Source organism: Pseudopipra pipra, chromosome 22 (genome assembly GCF_036250125.1).
Source record: "Pseudopipra pipra isolate bDixPip1 chromosome 22, bDixPip1.hap1, whole genome shotgun sequence".
Taxonomy (NCBI): Eukaryota; Metazoa; Chordata; class Aves; order Passeriformes; family Pipridae; genus Pseudopipra; species Pseudopipra pipra.
In genome coordinates this window covers 604,801-629,807 of record NC_087570.1, presented here as the reverse complement: position 1 = coordinate 629,807, position 25,007 = coordinate 604,801, and the positions used below count along the sequence as shown (strand labels likewise).

The following is a 25,007-nucleotide window of genomic DNA, read 5'->3' as shown; positions in this document are numbered from 1 at the left end:
CCTCTTCCCGCCCTCCTCCCAAGAAAAGATGGGAAGGCAGCACCATCCCCTGCAGGAAGAGTTTCTCAGCTGGGAGCCGATCACTAGGAAAAGACCTGGATTTAAAGGAAGAAGAGAGGGCATTTGGTGGAGCTAGAATTTATTTTGTATGACTCCCACTTAATTAAGTATTTCATTTGCATAACCCTGTGCATGTACTCACTTCTGTCATCAAGAAATTCAGCCATGTGGAAACAGTTTGCAAAAATAACACACATAACTCAAACTTACACAGTTGTAAAAATGGGTTTACACGACGCGGTTAAACAGGCCTGACAGGCAGCCTAGAACCCCCTTCCCCTTCTCCTTCCTCTTCCCCTTCCTTTCTTCTTCTCTAAAGAGAGGAATAAACTTCTGCATTGATTTCTGGAGAAATATTTGGGATGTTGCTGGGCTTCATCAGCTCCTCTGGCAATTCCCTTTCTGACCACCCTACTGCAGAGTTTTATAGTGGAAGGGGAGCCTTGGGCTCCCTGGAGCTACTCACACATTATTTCCCTGTGAATCAGCGAAAGGCCAAGCCAAGGGGTCCTCAAGGCCTCCCATAACCTTATTAAACCTTTCCCTCATTCCTAAAGGTGCCCGTGCCCAGCCTTTCACCAGCAGTGTGTGGGTTGGATTGTGAAGAAGCCAAAAATACAACCCTGCGCACACAGAGACATATTTTTAGGGCTGTGCTGACCTTCTGCAGTATCCTTCTGTCCTCCCCATGTGACACCAGGAGAAATATCCCTGGTGACACTTGGTGGCCGCGCGAGTGGCCCGCGAGCAGCGGCTCTGCACGCGTGGGCTCGGCAGCCAGCGCAGCCGGGAGGGCTCAGTGCCAGGGGATGCTCAGCAAACCCAGCTGACATTTCCCAGTGTGACATTAATAAAGGTGGGCTGGAGCAGGGCAGGGCTCCTGAGGCGCTGGGGAGAAGCCAGAATGTCCCTGAGGAGGGGGACTCCGAGGTCCGTCCCATCCTGCCCAGCTCGTTCCCTTTCCCACCCAGCCGGAGCGATGCCGAGCGCCGGGGCAGCAGTCCCTGGGCTCCCCCCAGCCCCTGTGCAGACACACAGCCCTGCTCCAGCCTGGCATTTCTGGGGCACCCACGGCCACCTGAGCAGTGGCTGCTGAAGGAGACACATGGGCCTGGCATGGGGAACAGCATCCTCACAGGCAGAGGCTTTTTGCCAATATCAGAAAGTTTCCGAGGTGTTTGAAAAGTTCTGATTTGTTGAGCATGAACAGGTCATGTTTGCTGCTCCCTCTGCCAGCCAAGGTGGTTGCTGCTGAGCCCAGAGGCTGGGGGAATTTCCAGGTAGCCAAATGCCAGATGCTGATGGCCCCTGGGGCAGCTCCCCTCAGAGTTGTATACACACCACAGAAAAATCATTTGACCATGATCCAAGAGGCTCTGGGAAGCTACTGGATGCATCCCCTCTGTGAGCATCCCCTGGGATGCCCCAGAGCCATGCAGCCAGGGTTGCTGCTGCCCCAAATTCCCCTGTGAGCAATATTAGCAAAAAGCAACAAACCTCCTCGTGCCCCTGACCCCTCTTCAGCTGCCAGACCCACAAGGCCAGGAATACACACGTGTGGTTCTTACAGAGAGAACAATTCCAAGTGTCTATAAATACCCAGGAAGGTAAATGCATTAACCTTATCATGATCCCAAAGTGTAATTACATACAGCCTGGCTCCCATGCAAATTAGTACATTAATAACAATTTCGCTCTGTAATTACTGTTGTTTCTTAGGTCTCGCAGCTATTTGCCCATTCAGTCACACATGTGAGGGCATTCCCACCACCATTCCCACTGCTGGAGCAGCTCTGGCCAAACAGCTCCAGGCAACGCTCAGGAAACCTCTGTGCAGACTACAAAGTCTATTCATAGTTTAAGTAAAGATACAAACAAACCAACCTGGTCCTAGGCCAGCCAAAGGGCTGCTTCCCAACGGAGGAGAAGAGTTTCTTCTGGCCAAGCTCCTTGAAGAGCTGAGTAGGATCAGCTCCAGCGTGGGAGGATAACTTACACTGGGAGCCTGTTCCCAGCACCTGTGGGGTTCTCTGCTGTGTAACGGGGCACCAGGACGGGGCACCAGCATGCCAGGACCGAAGCCAAAGTCTGCTGGCAGCAGCACATGGCAAAGGCGGCTGCAGAGCCACTGGATGCTCGGGGACCCTCAGGTTCCCCTGAGGGCCATCCCCAGGAGGGGGCCTCTCCATCGACTCAGGAGGAAGGAGCATCCACTTGGATCTCCATGGAAACCAGGGAGCAGTGGGGAAGACTTTAATTTGAAGTGCTGATTCAGTGGAGGCCCTGGGAGCCACGGGCAGGAGATGAGCTGCATTAAGGAGCAGCAGGGGTGGGATGCAGCTCCGAAAATGGGTGCCAAAAGAGTATCTGATACCATTAGGCTTGAAAAGCTGCTGTGAGAGGCAGGGAGCTGAGTGGGGCCAATGTCATGGCAAAGGATTTATTTAATTCATTTGGCCCCTTTTCTGTGTGCCAATTATCCATGGAGAGATTTCGTTTCTCTTTTTTTCTGAATTTGCTCATTAACTGGCAGCGCAGGGGCAGATGGCTGGTGCAGGCAGAGCTCAGAGCATCCTCCTGCCCACGGCCCGGGTGAAGGCAAACCCCGACACCGTCCCCACACCGCAGGGACCGCAGGCACCGGCACCTCCCGCTCCCAGCTCCCTCCGCACTTCGGAGATAAACAGAAGGCTGCAGCCTCCGAGGCTTTTATTGCAGGACTTTTCATTGACTGTAATTACTGAGGGATGTTTCCCCCGAGATAAGATCGGTGTGACATTTGCGCAGCCGAACCTCCTGGCACAGCCCGCTCTGCTCGCACCCGCCCAACAGATCCACAAACAGCGGCTCCTGCGGCAGGAGGCAAAGCAACGTCCTGGGGCAGCCGTGGGGCAGCTCCCCCCAACCTCCCAGGGATGAGCACAGGGTCAGCGAGCGAGGGGAAAGCAGAATGAGAACCCCGTGCTAATCTGGGCTGGCAGGTGAGGAGCAGCTGTCAGCACCCGGCTCACTGTGCCCCTAAAATCAAGTGCTCTCTAACCGTGACTTTGGGGTGCATTCTGATGTACCCCTTTGGGCACCTCACACCAGTGAGCCAAGTGATCTGCTCACAAACCCTTCCTCATCATCTGATGGGATCTGCTGCAGGAGCAGCCTAACCAGAGGGGCCTTCATTGCCTACAGCAACCACAGGGTTTATTTAAAAACCTTAATAGTCTTTGGAAATTACAAGCAAACACTCTGTGTTGACCTTCACTAAGGTGGCCGCAGCTTCCCACCTCCGTACAATAAATCAGTGGGTAAATGAACACAGAGACTCAATTCGTCATCAAATGTCAAGCCTGAGACAGAAAGACAGGAAATGATTTAAAAGCAACCAGCAGTTTAGAACTGCTGCAAATTTCTCATTATGGAACTGTGAATTGTTATGAAAAACTAATCTGTGTTTAAACTCTGGTCTGGAGCTGAAAATTGTGAAAAACTAATCTTTGTTTAAGTTCTGGTCTGCCCAGAGTAGCCAAGACCCCTCTCCTTCACCCCCTGGCTGGGGTGAGTCCCACCCAAGACCCCCAAAAGTCTTTGAGCATCACCACCATGAATGTCCCACTCTCCCTCAGACCCGGCAGGGGCCAAGCTCCATAGAGAGGATTTTGAGGTGTGTTTGTAAGCACCATCCCAAGGTGAGCATCCCTCCCTGACCAGCCACCTGCCCCACACAGGGGCCACTGCCATGCAATGTCCCCATTGTGCAATGTCACCACAGTGCCCACCAACCTCCTCCCTGCAGGACCCAATCGGGGAGCAAGGACATGCTTTGCAGAGTCCTTCACATCCCATCCATTGCAGCTGAACCAGACTGCAGCCACCGCAGCTTGGAGGCTCCTCATCCCTCCTGCCAAGCTGCTTTCTCCAGAGACACTAATAAAATGCATTTCTTCCAGCCAGAGTCTCACTTAGGGAACCTTCGCCTGGGCGTGATTGAGTGCACTTAATATAGTCGCTCTCACTGTAGAAAGGATTCTGAGCCTGGTCTTTGACAGCCTTGATCTTAAAGAAATCCATTAAGAGCAGCTTTATCTCCGGGTTTTGTAACCATTAAATCAGGTTTTATCAAGTGGGTGACGTGCTTTCAGGGAGACAAGTGGGAGAAACGTGGAATAAACCTCCCAAAGTCCCATGCTGGGGCTGCTGTGCTGGATTTGGGTGACAGGGAAATAACCAAGAGGAGGTCTGTCTGTGGGAGAAGCCCCCCAGGGTGATGCAGCCCCCCTCTGTGTGGCCGAGCCTCACCAGCAGGTCATAGCACCCTTTGCTGGATCCTACAGTGCTGCTTCCACGCGCCTCAACTGCCTTTCGGTTTGGCAGAGATGCTAAATACCCAATTCAGCTAATAAAGAGGCCTGGTAATGTCATATTACAGGGCTGGCGAGCTCCCAGCAAATATTATGGTGAGGCTTTGTTTAATTAGAGGGTTCTCAGGCAGTCACAATTTCCTCCTCATAATGGGGAAAACAAGCTGGGTTTAAAAGTTTGGGCTGGCACTGAACCCTGCTGAGGCCCTGGCACCCTGGGAGCCAGCTTCCCAATGGGCTTTAGCTGCTGCAGGAGCCTTGCACCCAATGCCCATGTTTCTTTGTCTTATTTTCCCATTAGTAGTTGCCACTGTTTAGTGGTCCCTCCCTGCCCCAAGTGCTGCAGGTCTCTCCCCTCTCCTTTTTCCTCTGCTGCTGCCCCAGCAGTGCCTTCACCAAGGCAGCAACACTCTGGTCCCCAGAGGGTCCCATCTGTTTCTGCTCCAGGAGGGCACAGCACCCCCAAGAGTTACTGAATCCATGGAAAGGCTTTCCCACCCTTTCCCTCCCTGTGCACCTGGGTGATGACACACGAGCTGAGATTTTCAGTGCAAATTCTGTCATTACTGGAATCCAGTTTCTTTCCTGATGTGAATGCAAACAGGAAGAGCACACCAAGCTGCAGGCCAGGCACAGGCACTCTGAGTACACTGTCATTAGTGGGGAGGACTTCATTAACAAGAGGGAGCCCAGGAAACTGCCCCCACGCTTGCCCCATGTTCCAGTGGGCAGCAGCAGCAGTTCCAAGGGCCCTGGCTGTAATGCCAAGCAGCTGGAACACAAAACACTTCCACTTCCTAAAGGAAAAGTTTTATCAACTTTTCTTAACATTCTTTTTCTTAACATTCTTTTTCTTAAGTTCTCTAGATTTTGGGCCACAGCCCTGTGCTGCAGGGGAGCAGGCAGCACTCACCACACGAGCACCAGCTTAGCTCGAGTCCCTGTGCTGGCGTCCCCCGAACGCCTGGCACATCATTCACCACTCTGCCTCTGCTGCGGGTACAGCACCAGCTCATTCATAAGCCTCAAGAAATATCGTTGTGTGAAAATGTAATAAAAATTATTCAGCTAATCTACTTTAATAACACAACTTCAGGGCCTCCCTGTGCCGCAGACAGTATAATCAGTTCTAAAATATGAGCTGTCATTTCCCATCAGTGCGAGGGAGGCAGAGGAACTCAGCACCCGACTTCATTGGGGCCACTGATTCACCAGCCTCGGGTGAATTAGTGAAGAGCAAGGCAGCATTTCCTGGGTGGTGGGCTGCCCTTCCCACCATCCCCATTCACAGTCCCTGCCCTGACCTCCAGGATGCTCCAAGGAATGAGGGTGACACAGAGGACCTCCAGCACTCGCCTCTACAAGACAGGGACACTGCAGATTTCCACCTCCTCCTGAAAAAAATGCTGCTGCACTCTGCCAGTTGTGCACAGCAATTTTAATGCATCAAGGATGAGTAAAAAGTATCAAAAATCCCAGAAAACCACTTCAGCATGTACAAAACTCACTATAGAGTCCACAATACTTTAAAAATATTCTGCAGAATCAAATCTGCAAACTTTTTAAGTTAAAAAAAGACTCCAAAGTGCCCAATATATTGTCATGTTTAACAAAAATAAAGATCCTGTGGTTGTAAAGTGCTGTAACAAACCCATCCGCTCTCCCCGCTCTGTGCAGATGGAGCCGTGGGGCACCACCGGCACTCACGGCAGTGCCCGGGGATCCCAGTGACAGAGAGACCCCTGGTTTGGCAAGGTGACTACGAGGGGACCAAGCTCATCACCCCCCATCAGACGACACGGGCACTCCCAAGGCGGCGCTGCCGGTGAGGCCACAGCTGGCGCAGGAACCAGTGCTTTGCCATGGCGGGCAGGTGGGCTCACTGGTAAAGGACCTTCACACAGAAGGTCTCCTCGTTCTTGTCCTCGTGGTCATTGATGTGAATCAGGATCTCCTCCTCCCCCACAGCCTGGCTCGGGGCGAAGCGCAGCCCGATGGTGTAAACTTCCCCACCAGCCACCTGCGGGACAGCGGGTGGGACGTGGTGGCAGGACCTGGCCAGACCCCCTCACCTGCCCCCCCTCCCCAGGCCAGCATGGCCCTCCCACAGTGGCACACCAGGCACCTGCCAAGCATCCCACAGTCCAGTCTGATGAGCACTGGGGGCTGGCAAGGGGGAGTTCTGGCAGCAGGACATACCTCGAAGGAGTCCTCCTTGAACTGCAGCAGGTCGGGGCGGTTGGTGCACAGGAAGTAGAGCCGGGGTGAGGGGTAGGGGTTGGTGTAGGTGATGCGCTTGTTGCAGCCTCTCCCACCTCCTGCAGGCAGCGAGATCTCAAAGGCCTGTGGGGGAGCAGGAGCCGTGGGGGAGGCAGCACAGACAGCAGGGTGGGCAGCAGGAAAAACGGGCGCTCCCCCGAGCCAACCTTGGAGAATTGCCTCCCACACACTGCCTTCCCTCCCCTCCCACACCTCACATCTGCTCTGCCAGCCAGCAGAAAGAACCCACCTTTGAGAAAAGCAGCAGCAATTAATTACCAGCCCAAAGGATGAAGGGCTGGGAGAACAGAGGAGACTGGTCAGTCCCTTCTCCAGCTCATTCATGGATGTCCACGGGGACAGCCATGGCACTCCCTCAGATAACTAGATGGACTCAATGACCTTTAAAGGTCCCTTCCAACCCAAACTACTCTGATTCTCTAACATCCCATGGCACCAGCAGCATGTGGCAGGACACTGGGGCATCAGTGTAAACGCCAATCTGAACCTCTCTTGGTACCGAGGGGTTCAGGAAAGTATTTTTAGAAGAAACACATTAGCCAGGAAATGTAATTTTCTGTCTTTGAGGCAAGGCCTCCGCCAGCACAGCGCTAATCGAAAGCAGCATGCTACAGCTCTAATTTCACAACCGGGAATACATCCGAGCTGCTGCTCCTCAGCGTGGGGCTGCCTCCAAAACAGCCTGAAAGGCATTTTTCCAGGGGCTTCGTGAGATTATTCAAGTGCCTGAGGGCTAAATGTGTGCTCAGGGTGGCAAGTGCCAAAAAAAACACAGATGGAAAGAGAGGAAGAAGCAGGAGACAGCCCAGGGTTACTGGTGGGACTGCGACCACCGATCCAGCACCATCACCACGTTTCTCACTCGCAAGAGCCGCCGTACCTTGGAGATGAGGGGCTGCCTGCAGGACAGGCAGAGCAGCCAGGAGGACACCAGCTGGTGGTACTCCACGTCCACCAGGTTGAGGTAGATGAACTTGCTGCCAGCCCGGCGCGGCCTCACGCCGATATACAGGTCCTGGATGCCATTGGCGGGGAGCAGGAAGGCACCCTTCGGATCCACCTGCGGAACAACACCTGGAGGTACAGCCACCCACAGCCAATCACAGCCCTGCAATGTCCAGCTTGGAGCATCAACTAGACCCAACTGCTCTTAGAAAATTCATACCTTATGCCATAGCTATTGAATCCCACCCCCAGGAATACCCTGGAACTAATTCATGTCAGGAAGGACAAGCGCTGCTCGGGGACAGACAGTGCCTTCCCAGTCCAGGGGTTCCCCTACACAGGCTTCGCCTGGGGAGCCTTTGCCTTTCCTTCACAGGACGGCAATGGAGTTTTTGCACCTTTTATTATTCACATTTGCAATCGCGGCCAAACGAATTCTAAAGGAATTGTGAATCTTCAGACGGTCTCATTAACGCAGATAATTTGCCCTCCGGGGTTTCGCGCCGATGATCCTACACATGACAGCTCTAATCAAAAGATAATTATCGCAAACGCTTTACGGCTCTCGGTTGTTCACAATTCCGATTGGGCTGGCATTCCCTTCTCGGAGGGGATTTCTCTGGGCTGACCCAGGCCAGCCAGCCCCAAGCCTGCTGCAGGGGTTACCTCCAGCTCCTGGGGGTGGGAGGTGAAGGCCCGCACCCTCCGCGGGGCCGCGGTGCCGCGCAGCAGCAGGGAGAGGCGGGTGAGCTGCCCGGCCGTGCAGGTGACATCCAGGCGCTGCAGAGAGTGCAGGTAGAACTGCCAGATCTGCACAGGTGCTGCCAGCCAAGCGTCCCTGTGCATGGACAGACGGACAGGGCTCATCACACACCACGGGAGTCAGCATTCCCCACCCCTTTGAGGTCCCGCTACTTACGTATAAATAGCAACAAAGAACTTTTTGATCTGTGGACTTGGTCCTCCGGCTACTTTGAGGAAGATGTCCTGCGGCTCGCCAGGCCCCTGCACCAGAGCATCATCCCAGAATTTGATACCGAGACCAGCTAACAAGGACCCCAGGGCTGTCCTCCCATTAACACAGGAACCCACCACCAACTCCCTTATGAAAGCAGATGCTTTCAGCTCCTCGTTAAACTATGTTATTAAGTTATTATACAGCTTGGCTGAGCTCTTCCCGTATTTTTAATTACAAAAGAGGATACAAATGACTATCGCATTCCAGGTCTGCATCTGTAATCAAATTTTGGCAAATTTTCCGCAAGTTTTCTAACAAGCCCTAATCCAATTACCATACTAACATATTTCCGCAACAGCAATTAGCAACTATCCCTCGTCACCATCTGCACGGACATGCCCAAGTTTATTTTTCCCTTCCACCACTCCCAGCTGCAGAGCCAGCCCAGGAGAGCAGTGCAGGGCTGGGGCACGGAGCTGCCCCACCACCCCCCAGCAGGGGCAGGCTGTGCCGCACACCCTGAGGACACACCGTCCCACCACAGGCTGCCAGCGGGTGCGGATACCCCGAGCAGTGGGAAGGTCTATCCCAGCCCGACAAAAGGCAGTTTTTCCCCAGTGTCTGAATCATCTGGTACTTGCTCAAAAGAACAAGCGAGCACAGGCTGCTGCGCAACGCGATAAGGGGCCACGTTCAGCCTCCCCCGCCAAAACAATGCAGCTCCTTTTAACTGGGAATAAAAAGCAATTCCCGTTTCATCGCTGCCAGTGTGTCACTGCCACGGGCTGGTACTTGGGGATGCTCCGCGTTTGCACCTACGTTGGCAGCTCCCTACCAACCAAAACAACCCGCAGGAGAAGGATGCAAAGGACAGCGATGCTGAACGTACCAAGGCTTTGGTTTCGCAAATGATGTCGGGGTCGCTGCAACGAACAAACATCTCAGGCTGTCCCCCTGGTACCCCCACCGGTGTGCCTGTGGACCAGGACCAGGGAAACTCACTTGAGCCTTTTCTCTGCCTATGCTGCTTCCATGTGCCCCACACAGCCACCCACAGAACCCCTCATGCTGGGCTACCAGCAAACCACAGGGGTGTACTGGTGTGGGGAATTGGGGATGACATCAATGGAGGAAGGTGGATGGAGAGGAAGTGAGGAGCCCGGGGCTTTGAAGGGATGAGGAAGCAGTGATGTGCTCTCTGGATGCTGCTGTGCCTCCAGGAAGGCCCCGTGAACCACAGATGCCAACCAAGAGAGAACAGACTGCGCCGCAATGGGCACACCGCAGACTCACCAGGGAGGGTGTGCCAGGGTGGCAGCCGAATGGTTTTCTTCAGGAAGGTGAGCTCCGGGTGGTAGAAGCGGAAGGTCTGGTCCACCACGTGGGGCTGTGGCTCCACCTTCACCCGCAGGAGTGCAATGGGCTTCCCCCCACTCACCTGGAAGGAGACCTGTCCCAGGGGCCGGTGGGAGAGGGATGGGATTCTCCAGTGATGCTGCTCCTCCCGCACAGCCCCTTGGGCGGTGTTTCACCTGGCTCCCTAACCTGGATGAGCTTAGTCCGCCCAGTCCCGCTCTTCCCAAGGGAGGGGGTGTCTGTTTTGGCACTGGTGCCCAGCCCAGATGGCCCCTGCAGGGTGCAAGAGGGGGTTGCCTCAGGATGCAGCACTGCTGTGGCTGTGCAGTGCTCTCTGAGGCCATAGCACCCTCCTCTGCATCAGCAAATACAGCCAAGGGAACACTTCCTTTTGGGAACAGCTCAAAACAGGGACCCGTGCCTACCTGTGCCGCAGTGACGGCAGGGTCTGCGGAGAAGGTCTGGTATTTGAAGGGGATGTGGACAGTCTCACTGGGACGCAGATAGACCTGAGGCTTGAGGTCATCACGGAGATGGAACATCTCCTCCTCCACTGGCGTAACACTCTTGGTCAGCTCCTTGAAATGGCGCCACTCCCTCGGGTCCAGTATGACACTGGGAGAGCGAGCAGCAGAGGTGAGGACTGGTTGGGAACTGGTACCATCCTGGCATCACACAGGGGTGACCCCACCTCAGCCCCCACCTGAGCTCAGGGTGGTCAACCTCGATGGTCACGGTGTGCTGGATGCTGTACGGGTTCTTCAGGGCAAATTCGAAGAACTCAGCCGTCCCCAGCACGGCGTGGACAGTGTGGGTGGCCGTGATGGCCTGGCTGAGCATCTGGTAGATGCTCTCGCCCTTGATGTGATCCCGGTAGGAGTTGATGACCTGCAGGTCCCAGGCACGCTGCTTCGGCCAGCCCTGCCAGGAGGGAGGGGACTGTAAGCCTGGAGCCACCATGGGGTCCCCAGCCCCTGTGCCCTCCTGCTGTCGCCACCCTTGTTCAGCCACACCAGCACCATGTGCCGCAGCCGGTGCCAGGGGGTGGCCGTGGCCTCACTGGAGGTGCCAGGGGGGTGTCAGGCTCACTTCTGGCCGGCGACTGCGCAGGGCGGCCTCCAGCTCACTGTCCACGTCCACCAACCTCCGCGCCCGCACCGTCCGCCCGCCTGCCAGGAGAGAGCACCACGGCACCAGTGAGGGACCCCCAGACAGTGCAGCCCCAGGACCCCGCGATGTTGCGGGGCCGGGGAATGCCAGAGGTGGCAGCTGACCCACAGTTGGCAATGCAGGGGCAGAGACCCTGCCCACCTGAACCCACAGCAGGACAGGCCGAGCCCCATCCTGGCAGCACTCACCACCGCCAGCGTTCCGGGAGTGCCAGCTGCCAGCTGGGATGGTGATGGTGCTGTCTGGTGCAGGGACACTGCGGGAGCGGGATGGCAGCTGCCCCGAGATCTCCTCGCACGGGTGACCTGCCGTGAGCAGAGACAGGAGTGAGTGGACACCATCCATTTTCATTGTTATAAAATCTACTGCCAATTTTTATCTCCCTGCAGCTCTGTTCAGCCAAGTTATACAAGCAGGAGGGAATATCTGGAGGCCAAGGATGCCCTGAGAGCCTCACTGTGCTCCCCAAAACCTGTTCCACCACACAGCCTCCTGCCCAGCAACAGAGTGGCACTGATACCACACACCATTCCAAGCCCCCCACTGGCTTCTGCTTTCATTTCTGTGTTCTCCCTCCCTGGGCTGCAGCACTGCCACCGGCACAGCCATGCCTGGCTGCGTGTCCCCACTCCTGCAAAGGCTGTGCCAAGCAGAGTCAGACAAAGCTCTAAAACCAGTGGGTACTTAACCAGCTTACACATCCTGTCCTCATCCTTTGGGCAGGAGCACCAAGTTTTGCCATCCTGTTTTCAACAATACTTTGAAATTTAAAAATGAAAAAGATGATGGGAAGAACACCAATCAAAGGCAGCTGCCGTCCTAGTGCAGCAGCTCTGTTTCCTCCCTCCCTCTTCTTTGGCAGGGTGCGAGTTAAACCTCTCCCTGGGTTGTGGATCTCAGATTCTCCTTCCCAGGAGCTTATCGGTCCTTTGCAGGCAAAGTATGGAAATGACGATTTAAGATATCTTATAGGGAGCTAATCTTTCCTCTGTAGATAAGATTTTAAAACCTGGAGTCACTGCACATTTATAGGACACGAAATTAAATATATAAACTAAAAACAGCCAGCAGGTTCTGGGAAGGGCGGCGCCCTCGCCAGCTCGGCTCTCGCTCAGGTGCAGCCCTGTGCACCTGCGTGTCCCACCCAAGCCCTTGGGCCGTGTGAGCAGTGGGCTCTCACCGACGTTGGCCAGGCAGAGGTGGAGGCGGCCCCTCAGAGCCACGCGGACGCCGAGGGGCCGCAGGGCTCCGTGCCGCAGCGCCTCCCGGCCCAGCACCGGCCCCTCCGGCTCGTACTCGGTCGTGGCCACCTCCAGCTCGTGGTAGGTCCTGACGGCCGCCTGGCCCTGGCGCAGCAGGGGCTGGGGACAAGGCAAGGACAGGCAAGGTACAATGAGTTACTGGGGAGTCTGGTCCAGGGGGTCAAGGGCTCTGGGTAAGGATGCCACTGGATGTCCTGGCTCTGGGGGGAGTCTAGCCCTAAAATACTGCTGGAGTTCCAGGGAAGGGGAAGAAAGCTAATGCTTTGCCATTGCTTTGGAGGAGAAGACAACAAATCCCACAATTAGGGCTGACACTGGACTGGGTTATACAGAGGGGCTGACGGCATCTCCATTACTGAAGACGTGAGGACAGCACAGAGGCATCACAACACAGGACCAAAGGGAGAGCCAGGCTGTTCCCTGGCCCTGTGCATGGGAAGGGGGGTCCTTCAGCATTAGCAGTCCCAGAGGCTCAAGGGCAAAAACCTTCCATCTAACCAATACCTCCAATTTAACAGCAGCGGAGCCAACATGGAGCAGGGAGTCTCCATCCCAGACGTCGATCTGGAGGCTGTGCTCGGCCAGGTACCGCAGGAACCAGCGCTGCTCTCCAGGCCGCAGGAAAGCCGGATCCACCATGTACTTCAGCTGCAAGCCCGGGGGTCCTGCAAGACACCACAGCATCACAGTCACGGTGTGGTGGGAGCCGGGCGGCCCCCACGCGCACCTCAGCCCGCCAGCACTCAGTGATGTACTTCAAACACCGGGTATTTTGAATGTTTTTCACAATGTGCAAACCAGCAGAGGTTTGCTATTAGCAGACACCAGCCCATCCCTCAGCCTGGAGGCAAGCCCAGATCTGCCCAACTAAGAGGAGCAGCCACACAGAGATGCTAAAACCAGAGCTTACTGGTGCCGAGCGTCCCGTCCTCGTTCACCCGGACAAGGAGCTGTGCCGGCACAGCCAGCCCGGTCACCGACCCCCCTTCCGGGATGGCCAGCTGCAGTCGTGGCGTGGTGACCGGCGGGAAACGGTAGAACTGGAAGGTGAGGAAGATGGTCCTCGGCCATGGCCCCTCCACACTGCCCTGGGCATCCCTTGAGGAGAGGGGTTTGGGTTAGCTTGTGGCACGGTGCTGCCGCCCCATCACAAGCTCCTCGTGCATTTGGCACATGCCAAGAGACAGAAGAACAAGAGAAGATTGGCAGCATCACAAGTATTTGGACTTCTCTGAAGACAGCAGCCATACGGTTTGCCTTAACTTTCCAAAAAGCTTAGTAATTCCAGCTGTCTCCTGCCATATGCTGTGATGGAGGCACCCAGCAAAGGCAGCGTTACCTTCTCACAGCATTGCTGCCAGCCACGGAAAAAACAGAAGCAGGGCCTTATCCAGCCAAAGCCACCCCTCGGGTGCCAACTTCCCCAACTGCATTTGCATTTCTGGAGAAACCCTGCATTAACGAGTTCTGACATCACATTGTGGCTCATGGATCCAATTAAAAATAATGGATTATGACTTAAGAGTGCCTGGAAAGGACAAGAGCATCATCATAAAACCCTCTGGGATTTGCCTCCATGGTAGGTGCTGGAGGAAGAGGCACCTCTGCAAGGACTTCTCCTGCCCAAGCAGGGAAGCAGGTAGGAGGATTTGAGGAAAGGACTCTGCCCAGGAGGCCCCTGAGATCTGCCCACAGAAGGCACCACCACGAGCTGCCATCCCACCTGCCAAAAGCCAGGAACTGCAGGATTATTTCATTGCCTTGCAGAGGGTCAGCTTCCTCCAGCCGTGGGTTGAAACTGCCTAGCTCCGCTGGCTCCGAGATTTCCACCGGCTCCTGGTTGCGGTCCAGGATGTCTGGAAAGCCAGCGGCGTGCAGGCGTGCCAGGGAGGCGCGGGACAGGGACACACAGGAACTGATGGAGAAACAGGGGTGAGCTGCACGGAAGTGGCTGTGGGGACACGGGAGCCTGGGGAAGGGGAGCCGAGCATCACCTGCCTGCCTGCAAACCCACGGCGGCCACGGGCACCTGCAGCGGGGTGAAGGGCAGCGCCCGCAGCTGGTCGCTGGCACCGGGCTCTGTGTCCGGCGAGCCAAGGTCAGCCTCCAGGTGGGTGATGCCCCCATCCTGCAGTGGGGTCTGGTCCTTGCCCCGTGGCGAGGCCATGAGCTGGGACACAGACAGCTGGAGGGAGAGTGACAAGCATGAGCGCCTGCAGCCCCAAGACAGCCCCCCGAGGCAGCCCCCCAAGGCAAGGTGGGCCAGCAGCCCCTCCATGCTAAAGGAGCTCGGCTGCCATGTGTGCCAGCATTGCCTTTCCACCAAGAAGCAGCACAGCTTGGCCACGTGAGGGTTCGCACCTCCACTGCTGTTTCCTGCTGTTCACTCCCTGGCAAGAGGAGGGATAGCAAATGCAGCAGGAAGATCAAACTGCTTAATGTGGCCTTATGAGGTATTTCATTTCATCAAAAATATTTGTGTGCATTTATTCCTGCATTAAGATATAAAACAGCATAAAGAAGGCTCTTGGCACTCATAGCTCTCCTTAAATCCCAGCAGTTCTGCATGAACAAACCGTGTGTCACTGTCAGCACGTACTGGGGACAACAGGACCCAGCAAATCTGGGCTGTCAAAAACCAGAGCTGCCCTCACCAACACTCTTGGGGCATGAAAAGAGCTCAGGGAACCTCCCCCCACATTTCACAGGCAGGATCTGTTTTGCTTCCTGGAAGAGGTGGATTTGAGGACACTCAGTGCCCTCTTGGCCGCAGCAGACAGGAAAACAGGCAGAGGATGCATGGGGGCCATCCCTTGGGAATGCCACCACCCAGCACCCACATCTGCTGGTGCCCGTGGCACTTACCCCTGGTCCCCGTGGGGAGGCCGACACTCGCCGTGGGGCTGGCACTCCTGTGGAGAGGGACAGGAGAGGGGCTGTAGCAGAGCCGTCACCCCCAGGCACCCACCACCACTGAACCCCCCCATCCTCCCAGCCAGCCCTTTTCAATTTTGGGGGTGAAGGCAGTGCAGCAAAGCTGCTTACCATTGCTGAACTGCTTCTTTTGACTTATTTATCCAACAAGACTGATGCCTGAGGGTTAACATAGCACATCTCCAGATCCATCCGTTATTTTGCTGGGAATCAGGTTAACTCTGCTGCAAACAGCAGCTCCTCCATCCTCCGGCAGTGCCGCGGTGCCCAACGGCCACACGGTGCTGCCCAAGTGGGATGCTTAATGAGACGTGAAAGTTTTAGGATACTTAAGGTTTTCGTTGCATCTCTGTTATTTCTTGTCACTCCCTTCATCTGCTCATGCATTTGTGCCCCGAAACAGTGGGAGCTTTATTGTGTTTATATTTGGCTGCTCACTGGCGCCGGCACAGCTGAGCTCGAGGAGCCGCGGGTCCTTCGCAGCAGAGCAGGGGCACAGATGTTCCATCTCTGCATCCACGTGATGCTGAGACCTTATTTTGCTTTCCCCACCACGTATATCCCAGCTATTCCATGCTGGCTGCTGTGCAAAGGAAACCACCCCATCCCTCTCGTGCCTAAAACACTGTTTCTTTTCAGTTGGGAAGGCTTTGGCCTGTGCTAAGGAGAGGATGGATGGATGGATCCGTCAGCACCACCAGTAGCTGAGGCGGCAGAAGAAGCCCTTGACCTCCCCTGGGCCAGACCAGCAGCATGTTTCCCAATGGAACTCTACAAAAAAGTGAACTCAATAGTATTTTCAGAAGCTTGGGGTACAGGCTGGAGGGGCACAGCTCCAGGACCACCACTGCACTTCCCAGGCTCTCCCTGGTGCCACAAGCCTTCTGGAGACAGGGAAATACCATGCAGCTCATCCCTGAAAATTGCCCTGCTGAGGGTCTCTCCTTGCCAGGCACAGCCTGTGCCCCAGTCCACTCCCCCAGGCTGGAGCACCCCACACCAGTACTGAGCTGGAAGCCTACCATCAGCACATGCTCCCCTCTCCCCTCACCACACCACAACTCCACCAACATATCAGCCACCTCCAGCTGAAAGGCACCAGGAAAACCTTCCAAGCAGCATCAGGAAGGTACCAGCCATGACGCAGCCCATGCTAAAGGGAGGCAAACCCTGTGACATCATCAGACTCCTTCATCTATTCCCAAAAGACTTCCTCTCCAAAGTTCCCCCCAGCGGTGATCCTGGTTCCTTGCCGTCAGAAAGACAGGATTTGTCACAGCAAAGCCATGGTGCCACTGCCATCTCGTGGAAGGCACCACAGCATCAGAGCTGGCATGGAACAGGTACCTGCTGCAGTGGGCATCACCCAGCCCACAGGCTGGCACCAGAGAGCTGAGGGAGCTGTAACACTTAAATGCTGCCAGGTGTCTGGAGCATCACCCCGAGACATATCTACAACTCCAGCAAGAATGGCACTGCAGAGGAAAGGGGAGTTTGCTTCCACCAATCACAAAAGGGGGATGAGAGGAGAACAAGCCGGACAGGATCTCCAGGAGCCTAGTGCATGGACACAACCTCGTGCCCAAACCCACTGCAATTTTCCTTCCAACTCCAATAGAGCAGATGGGTGCTGGAACCTCGACCACCAGCAGCCCAAACTACAGACAAGATGTATCCAAGCACCCAGGCAGATGCTGCCTGCTCTTCCCCAGCCAGGCACCAGCACATCCTGCACACACCCATCAAACCCAGCCTGCTGTCACACCTCCTCAGCAGCAGCACAACAAGATTATTATTCTTTTCCTCAGCCTTTACTGACATCTCTCCTGTCTCCACATCTGGAAGGACTCACAGTCCAGAGAGAGAAGCAGCAGTACTGGCAGCAAGAATGTGCTGCTGGTGTGGCCACTGCCCCCATTGCCATTAGGATGACCTGGAATGGGAGCGAGCTGGGGCAGTGCTAGCAGTTCCCGGGGATTCTGCACGTGGTTCAGCAATACTATCACAGGGGAATTTTGCAAGTTAAAAAGTCAGAGCTGAATTCAACTCGACAGAAACTTGGTTCACTCCAGTAATTCATAACTAGCTTACTGAAACTCGAGCTGAAGTCGTGTTTTCTCTCCCAAGCAGACACCAGTGCCACACTCTATATTTTAAATGTCAGCAAGCTGGAAAACACTCACTCAGCGATGGCGTAGGAGGCTGCTCCAACTCGTCCCTGTCTTTACATAGGATCTCTGCAGCAGTTACAAGATGTTCTTCCGAATCAGTAGAAACACGGAATTGGACAGTCCCAGACTCCACGTGCTTCCCCTGAAATTGGAAACGAAATGCTTTCAGACAGCACGTTACATGCAGCCTCCCTCAGGCCTCTGACAGCGGCTCCCTCACCCAGCAGCGCAGGGCAGAGCTGCCAGGGGCCAGCAAGCCCTTACCTGCCGGGAGCTCCTGCTGCTTGCTGGCGTCCGGTAGACCAAGGCTTGGCAGGGGCCACGGCGGGCACCGCCACGCAGGGGCAGGACCACCTCTGTGCCACCGGTGCCCGGGTCGGGGCTCCAGACAGCCCAGCGCACCGAGCGCATGTCGGCCGCCTCACCACGGGCACTGCCGGGCACGGCCTGGGGGACAGGGAGCACCGTGAGTGCCAGGGAGACCCACCTCGCCACCAGGACCAGGGAATGGGTGCTGCCAGACAGACACTGACTCTTGTCTCCCACCACACCTCCCCACACCTGGCTCTGGTGTCACGGAAGCCACTGCCCTTCATCCCGTTCTGGAGACGTTTCACTTTCCAGCACCTAATCTCTCTGTAACCCCTTGCTCAAGCAGCAGCATGAAGGGATACGTGTTTGACCCCCATCCCTAGCAGAGGGGAAAGGCTTCCACTTACCTAGTACATCCACAGCCTCCCTCAAATCAAGGGAGAGGCACAGAAGCAAGAGAGGTCTCTTCCAGCACCCACCATCCCCCTCACAGCTAATTATGGCATGGAGGACAAGGACAAGGTGATCAGCTCCACAAGCGGCTTTGGGATTAACTGCTCTGCTGCTGGGCTGTGCCACAGGAACTTGCTCTGCCACTGTCCCAGCCAGCACTCCCAGCACAGCCAGATGGACCTGCCTCTGGAGCCCCAAGCCTCTGTGGGACACTGGGCTTCCACCTTCCAACGGAGCTGGACTCAACAAAATTTCCAGCTGCAAGGCTCAGTACAAATCCCTCTGGGTCTGGCACACACATCCCACTTTATAAATACCCATTTCCCCCACTTTGGATCTGGACAGCTCTAACAAGAGACGTTTGCTGCATTTTCAACAAATATCTTGGCAGGATGATTAAAGCTTCCTAACAAGCACTGGGTCATCAATTCAGCCAGCCAGCAGCCAATGGCTCCAACAGCACAGGGTCTCTGGAGAGAACACACAGCGCTCACTGAGCTGGGTTTAACCTGCAGAAAGGTTAAACTGAAATGCAAGTAAACAATCAGTAAGTAGGTGAGAATGTATTGACTGCAGAGACCAAGCTCAGAGACTTCTCCTGGCTTCATGGTCTGAGAACATCAGGCTGGAGCACCTGGAAAAACCTCAGGATTCAAGGGGGGGAAAAAAAAAAGAAAAAAAATGTGGGAGGGGTTAACCTCTTTTCAGCATAAATGCTAAATTCTAAAGAAAATCCTTTTTTATATTAAAAAAACCCTGAAATTTTCCAAATTAGCTTGCCAGAACTATAGGACTGCTGCAGGCCACATTCCTCCATCTACACGGTGGAGAAATGCAACCCATGTAATTAAAATGATTCAATAAGCCCATTTGCAGGGTATTTCATCCAGTGCTGCAGAAAAGACCCAGACACTTTGTGCTGCCCTTCGTTAGGCAGCACAGCCATGCAACGAGGAGCTGCCATGACCTGGAGGAGCAGGATGGCAAAATGGGCAGAGGAAGGAGTTCCTGAGCAGGGCTCACTCCTCCAGCAGGATCTCTGCTCTTCCACAGAGGATGGAGACGAGGCACACGCACACTTGGCCCTACCTTCCCACCAGCTCTCCCTGCGCTGCACAGGACGTATTCCAGCTGGAAGCAGACCCTGAATGCCGGGTGAGGGACCATTTCATTCAGGTGGATGCGGCTTCTCAGCACCAGGGCTTGACCTGCATCCCTGTGCAGGATGGAGAAGTGGCTGTGGCAGCATCCAACGCAGGAGAGAAGCAGCACCAGCAGCAGAGGGCTGTCCCTTTACCTGGCTCTGGAGCCGGACACCCCTCGGCAGCCGCCCGGCACCACCTCTGTCTCTGGCACCAGCACCGCAACCTGCGGCACCCGCACGAAGCGCAGCCCGTTGTGGACCCCGACGTGCAGCCGCCGCTCCCGAATGGCCACCTCGTCACCGTCGGGCACGGCGTTAGCCTGGGCAGGAAAGCTGTTACAGCAGGGACACCTTCCACTCGACTACATTGCTCCAAGCTTTGTTCAACCTGGCCTTGGACACTTCCAGGGATGGGGCAGCCACAGCTTCTCTGGGCAACCTGTGCCAGGGTCTCACCCCCCTCACAGTACGTTACTTACCTGAAGTAAGCGATCACTGTTCAGGAAGTCCAGCAGTTCCTCCTCAAATTCCTCCAGGGAAGGGTACAGCCGGACAGACAACTGCTCCAGATAGCAGGTGACCGCCTTCATCAGCCGGGGCTTCTGGAAGCAGTCACCTGAAAGACAAAGTGGTGGCCACAGGTTTCCCAAGCAAACAGAAAGCCACCACCGCTGTGCTGCAGTGCCCTGTGGTGCCACAGTGGTGGGACTCAGCTGCTTTGGAGACCTCACTCAGCTTCACCAGCAACAGTTACAATCCCAAAGCCATCAGCAGTGGGTTTTCCAGGCAGGAAGCTGAAGAATAATTCAGCTGCAGAACTGTGAGGAATTTTTACCCTCTGAATCTTCATCTCACACATTTTAATTGCAGCAACTCAAAGGGCAACGTGCCACGGGGAGAGATTAACGAGGGCTGAGCAGGCAAGAGCTCATCCCCTAAACCTGACAGACCCCAGCGATCCTGAACCTACCACCAAGGAGTTTAAACAAGCTGCAAGGCCTGTTCCTAAGACTCTGCTGAATGACTGTAATTAAACCAACCAGCACTTATCCCTGGCAGCAGCTTCCCAAGAGCGAAGCAATTAACGGGCAGGGAACAGACTGAGCCATTTTGACGCCTTCCAGGCTGAGCTCTGAGTGTGAGGGCTGTGGCCCCACACAGGGGAGATGCCCTTGCCAGGAGGCAGCACTGCAGAGAGTCCAACGGTACCCCCAGAAATCCCATCCCAGCATCCTGCCTGCCCTGCCCACAGCCTCCTGGGGATCCTCTGCCTTCAGCAGGAGCAGTGCAGGTAGAGGGAAAGGGAAGGAGCCTTTACTCGTGTCTCCACATGCTGGCAGCAAGCCAGGAACCGTCTGCAGCCCAGATACCAGCAGGTTTTCAGGAAGGAGGTGAAATATTGTCTCCAGGGGCTGGTGGTGCTTCAGGGCATACTGCAGGTGGCTCTTCTCCATCACCATCAGGTATTTGTTCTCTGAAGAAAAGAAAAAGACCCAAAATGACCAAAACTGGGGAGACAGCTTCACAGAGCCAATGTCAAAGGAATCATCATCTATGAACACATGTGCCAGGAGCAAAGGAAGGCCTGGGTTTGCCCAGCCAGGCTGTTCCCAGCTGGCAGTAAGGCATGTCCACTGAGCACTACCAGGACACGGATCACATCTCACATCAACCAGACGTGCACGACACACATTTGGGTAAGAGAAGCCACCAAGAAGAGACCAAGATGCCATGTGTGGCTGCTGCTTACTTTCTGCAGGGTCCTGGAAGTGTGGGTGCAGTAGGGCCCGCAGCGTGCCATGGTACAGCTTCAGCCTGAAAGCAGAGAGCAGACATGCAGAGGTCAGTAAATCCATGCTGAGGCACATCTCTATCCTCCATTACATCTCCATCATCCATAAGGCCCCTGCTCAGCCCCCACCCACTCTGCAAAAGCCCTGTCCTTTAGAGAAGGGACAGACATTCCTCCCAGATCCATCACTGCTTCCCCAGAGTGAAGAATTCCAGGTTTCTAAATGCTGGTTTTGTCTCTGCAGCCCCAGGACCACTCTTTCTTCCCCCAGAGCAGCCATGCACACGGCCACTCCAATTCCTAGTGTGTCCTGCCATTCAGCAGCAGGGGAACCTACGCTCTGTCCTCAGTGGCTGGGTCTGTCGCCTCAGATCTGCCGCGGAAGAGGGGGATGATTCCAAAGCCACAGGAAAGGTGCTGAGAGCCCTCATCCCCTTTCTTGGCCTTCACTACCACTTCCACGACAGCAACGATGCCAGGGTGGTTCAAGGAGGTGTGGAAGTAAACAGTCTGGGATGGGAAAGAAAAGAATTGGGATATTCCAGAGCTGGCAGCAGCAGCTGCAGGCAGAGCAATGCCTGTTGCACTGGGACAGCCACTGGCACAAGCAGAACATCCACTAAAACTTCCAGACAGATGATCTCAGACACTACTAAGAAATCTCAACTCCTTAAATCTCAAACATTGTTATTCCTTTTTTTTTTAAACTTTTTTTGTTGTCATCACCCATTTTCTATGGTAACTCACAGGCTGCAGACCCCAGACGAGCAGGGCTTTGATGCACTTTGGCCCTACAGCATTAGAGCCAGTCAAAGGAGCTGGAAACCCTCTTGCAGTGGGGAGGGAGATGGGGGTGGCCTGGACCTGAAGGCAGGAGGGGACGGGACACAGGTCACCTCTCCAGGCAGGATTTAAAGCTAGATTAATCTTTCTATTAAAAACTCATTACTGCATTGTTCGAGAGAAAATATTCACTGTGATCACAGGCTGTCAGGAAGGGATAACAGAGAGAGACATTCCCACATCAACCCCAGGACATAAATCGTTATTCCATTAGCCTTTATTGCAAGGTGCTCCTTTAACAACCTGAGCCCTGGTTGAGAAGCAAGGCTCGCTCTGCAAAGGCACAGGGAGCCCTTACAGCGGGTCCCATGTGCCACTGAACGCACACAGCGGTTTGTGACAGGGCGTTCCTCTCCCCTAAACCCTGAGGACAAAACCCACCACACCTGCAGACCCTGATCCCTGCCCTCCTGCCATCCTGCTCTGGCAAGGCTGGTGAGCGTGCAGGCAGCACCTCCACCTGAACTCCTCACAACACTGACCTGCTGATTACCATGAGTTGAAAGATCCCACCCCTGTGCCAGACTCCAAGCCCTGCAGCTGCAGGGACAGGCAACGCAATTCACCCACCACAGAGAGGCTGTGACACAGTCCCCCAACACCCCAAAACTCCTGCCAGCTTCTCCCAACCACATGGCAAACACCTAGGAAGCCTGCAGACAGAGGGAATGTGTTTGGAAAGGCAGCTCCTCCCAGCATCCAGCTTTCTCCACAGCACTCTCTGCCCTAGTTTTAATCCATTCCTCTTCAAAACAAGCTGGGGTGGGACAGTACTGAAACACTTGGGAAAGAAACGCACACATCAACACCCCTCAATGCTGCTGACAATGTAAATGAAGGCAGAGCACAGCACCAAGCTGTGCTTCACTTCACCTGCAATGCTGAGGAGTGGAAACAGGAGTGATGAATTGGAAAACGTGACATCTTGGCTATGGGTCATGCCATGGGGCAACAGGATCTCCCTGGTAAGGGGCACCTTGGTTTGCTCAGCTTTGGAAGAGTTTAGTTCCCAGATAGAGGAAAGTGGTGTGCTGGAGGGTGGGCAGCTGCTCATTCCCCTCCTTCCCACTTGTGGGGAAACACTGCTCTCTGCTGCCGGCTCTGAACACAGCAGGTGGCACATGGTGGCACATTGCTGTTCCCATGGTGGGACCAGCCACGGGGGTAACCCAGCACCCCAATTTCCTCATCCCAATAAACCATGCATAAAGCTTAGTAACCAGGCAGTGTCTGGGGCGCACCCTGGGCAAAGGGTCGGGAAGCGTCAGGAGGGAAAAGGGTTTGGTGCTGCCTTTCCCCAGACCCACAGCAGCCCCCTACCTCGCTGAAGGTTGCCCTGGACGAGCGCGGCGGGGCAGCGTGGGCAGCCTGCCAGCCGCTCCTCCACGTCCTCCCGAAGAAGTGGTGGTAGGTGGCATCGAAAAGGGACAGGCGCAGCTGGTACTCGGCTCCCTGCAAGGCACGAGGCACCGGCACTGGGGACACTCATGGGTGCCAGCTCTGCACCCCCAGAGCTCAGAACACGCTTCGGTGAGAGAGGACAAATAATTCCCATTTTCTAAGGGATGCCCAATTCGGGCACATGGCCACTGACACCTTCAGGCATTGCTGCAGAACCTGCCTGAAAGCGAGAGACTAATGGAGCAAAGGAAAAGTGGGAAAGCTGAATGTTAAGCACAGAATAAAGGGGCAGAAAACGTTCAAGTGCTACATGGAGATTTTTAATTTAAATATACTTTGTTAACAAAAAATAAATGAAAAATTAATTAAAGGCTAACTCAGATTTGCAGGTGAGAAGGCATGGGATTGAAATACAGCTGTGATTTGTGTTTCTAGATTTCCAGTTAGTTACCCCTAAAAACACCTTGTTTTGAAAGCCCCCACCCCTGAGAGGTTTGGCCTGCACACACAGCCAGGAATGCTGAAAGGGGCTTAGAAAAAACACAGTGATGGAACAAGGGGAAGGGGTTTAAACTGAAAGAGGAGAGGGAAATTCTTCCCGGTGAGGATGGTCAGGCCCTGGCACAGGTTGCTCAGAGAAGCTGTGGCTTTTCCGTCTGTCCAGATTGGATGGGGCTTGGAGCAACCTAGTCTAGTGGAAGGCGTCCCTGCCCACGACACGGAGGTGGAAGGAGATGATCCTTAATGCCCCTTCCAATCCAAACCATTCCGTAATTTTGTGAATTGGGGGACTGGGCAGAAGCCACGGGGTCAGCAAGACACTGCCAGGGTCCTCCCGCAGGGCCGAGCTCCCCTACCTGGGCGAGGGCAGCGCCGTGCAGGTACTTGAGCACGCAGCGGAAGGCGGCAGAGCGGGGCGAGGGGCGGGCGCGGCCCCGCTGCGGGTGCGGCGGGAGCGGCTGGTGCTGCCGGAACACCCGCTCCCACTGTCCCATCGCGCTCCGGGGGTCGCCGCTGCCTCCCGGCGCCGGCTACGGCGGGCGCGGGGCTGGAACAGCGGGGGACACGCAGCCTGCGGGAACACGGACCCCGCACCGTCAGCACACACAGCCCCGCGCACCCACGCGCACGTGGGTGGGGACGCGCCGCTGCCCACGCCCGGCCCGGCCCGCAGCCGCCTGGGGATGCACACACAGGTACAGCAGGGGCCGGTCCGGGGCCCTTCCGCCCGGCACCCACGGGATCCCCATCCGTGGGACCGGGACAGTCCCGCACCGCCCGCGCCCCCCCGCTCACTCACCGCGCCCCGACGCCATCTTATCGGACCCGACCAACCGCGCGCCGGGCCAAGGGGAGGAGAGGACCCGCCGCCGCAGCTCGCCCCTCCGCCGTCCGCCTCCCGCGCACCCTCGCCGGGGGGAGGAGGAGAGACGCGACAGCAGAGCGATACCGGAGCGATCCCGCAGAGGCGCGGGACGCAGCAGCGAGGTGGACGCGGCGGCGGCAGCGTCGGCCGTCCCCCCCCCGGCGGGTGGTCGCGCCCGGCTCAGCATCGGGTTACTAGGGCGATGGTG

At 55.6% G+C, this 25,007-nt stretch overlaps 1 protein-coding gene across 5 annotated transcripts; it reads right to left on the bottom strand.

The window, feature by feature from the left end:
* Nucleotides 1–5,835: 5,835 nt before the first annotated feature.
* Nucleotides 5,836–24,947, bottom strand: NPHP4 (nephrocystin 4). Of its 5 annotated transcripts, XM_064678333.1 has the most exons (29): nt 24,734–24,942; nt 24,291–24,505; nt 23,353–23,484; nt 21,527–21,699; nt 21,148–21,212; nt 20,716–20,871; nt 19,877–20,013; nt 19,551–19,717; nt 19,343–19,469; nt 17,753–17,935; nt 17,501–17,630; nt 15,249–15,295; nt 14,378–14,568; nt 14,107–14,298; nt 13,294–13,481; nt 12,888–13,048; nt 12,302–12,482; nt 11,310–11,426; nt 11,041–11,120; nt 10,655–10,872; nt 10,377–10,566; nt 10,141–10,224; nt 9,889–10,045; nt 9,485–9,570; nt 8,557–8,642; nt 8,304–8,475; nt 7,573–7,752; nt 6,612–6,755; nt 5,836–6,432 (listed from the first exon to the last, which is right to left on the bottom strand). In XM_064678333.1, the coding sequence occupies exons 2-29, from the start codon at nt 24,426–24,428 to the stop codon at nt 6,292–6,294; spliced, it is 4,023 nt and encodes a 1,340-aa protein (XP_064534403.1). In that variant the 5' UTR covers nt 24,429–24,505; nt 24,734–24,942; the 3' UTR covers nt 5,836–6,291. The 5 variants fall into 5 exon arrangements, 4 of the variants coding, with proteins under 4 accessions (XP_064534403.1, XP_064534404.1, XP_064534405.1 ...); XM_064678334.1 differs by lacking the exon at nt 10,141–10,224 and having other exon boundaries at nt 24,734–24,944; XM_064678335.1 differs by lacking the exon at nt 14,107–14,298 and having other exon boundaries at nt 24,734–24,944.
* Between the last annotated feature and the right edge of the window lie 60 nt (nt 24,948–25,007).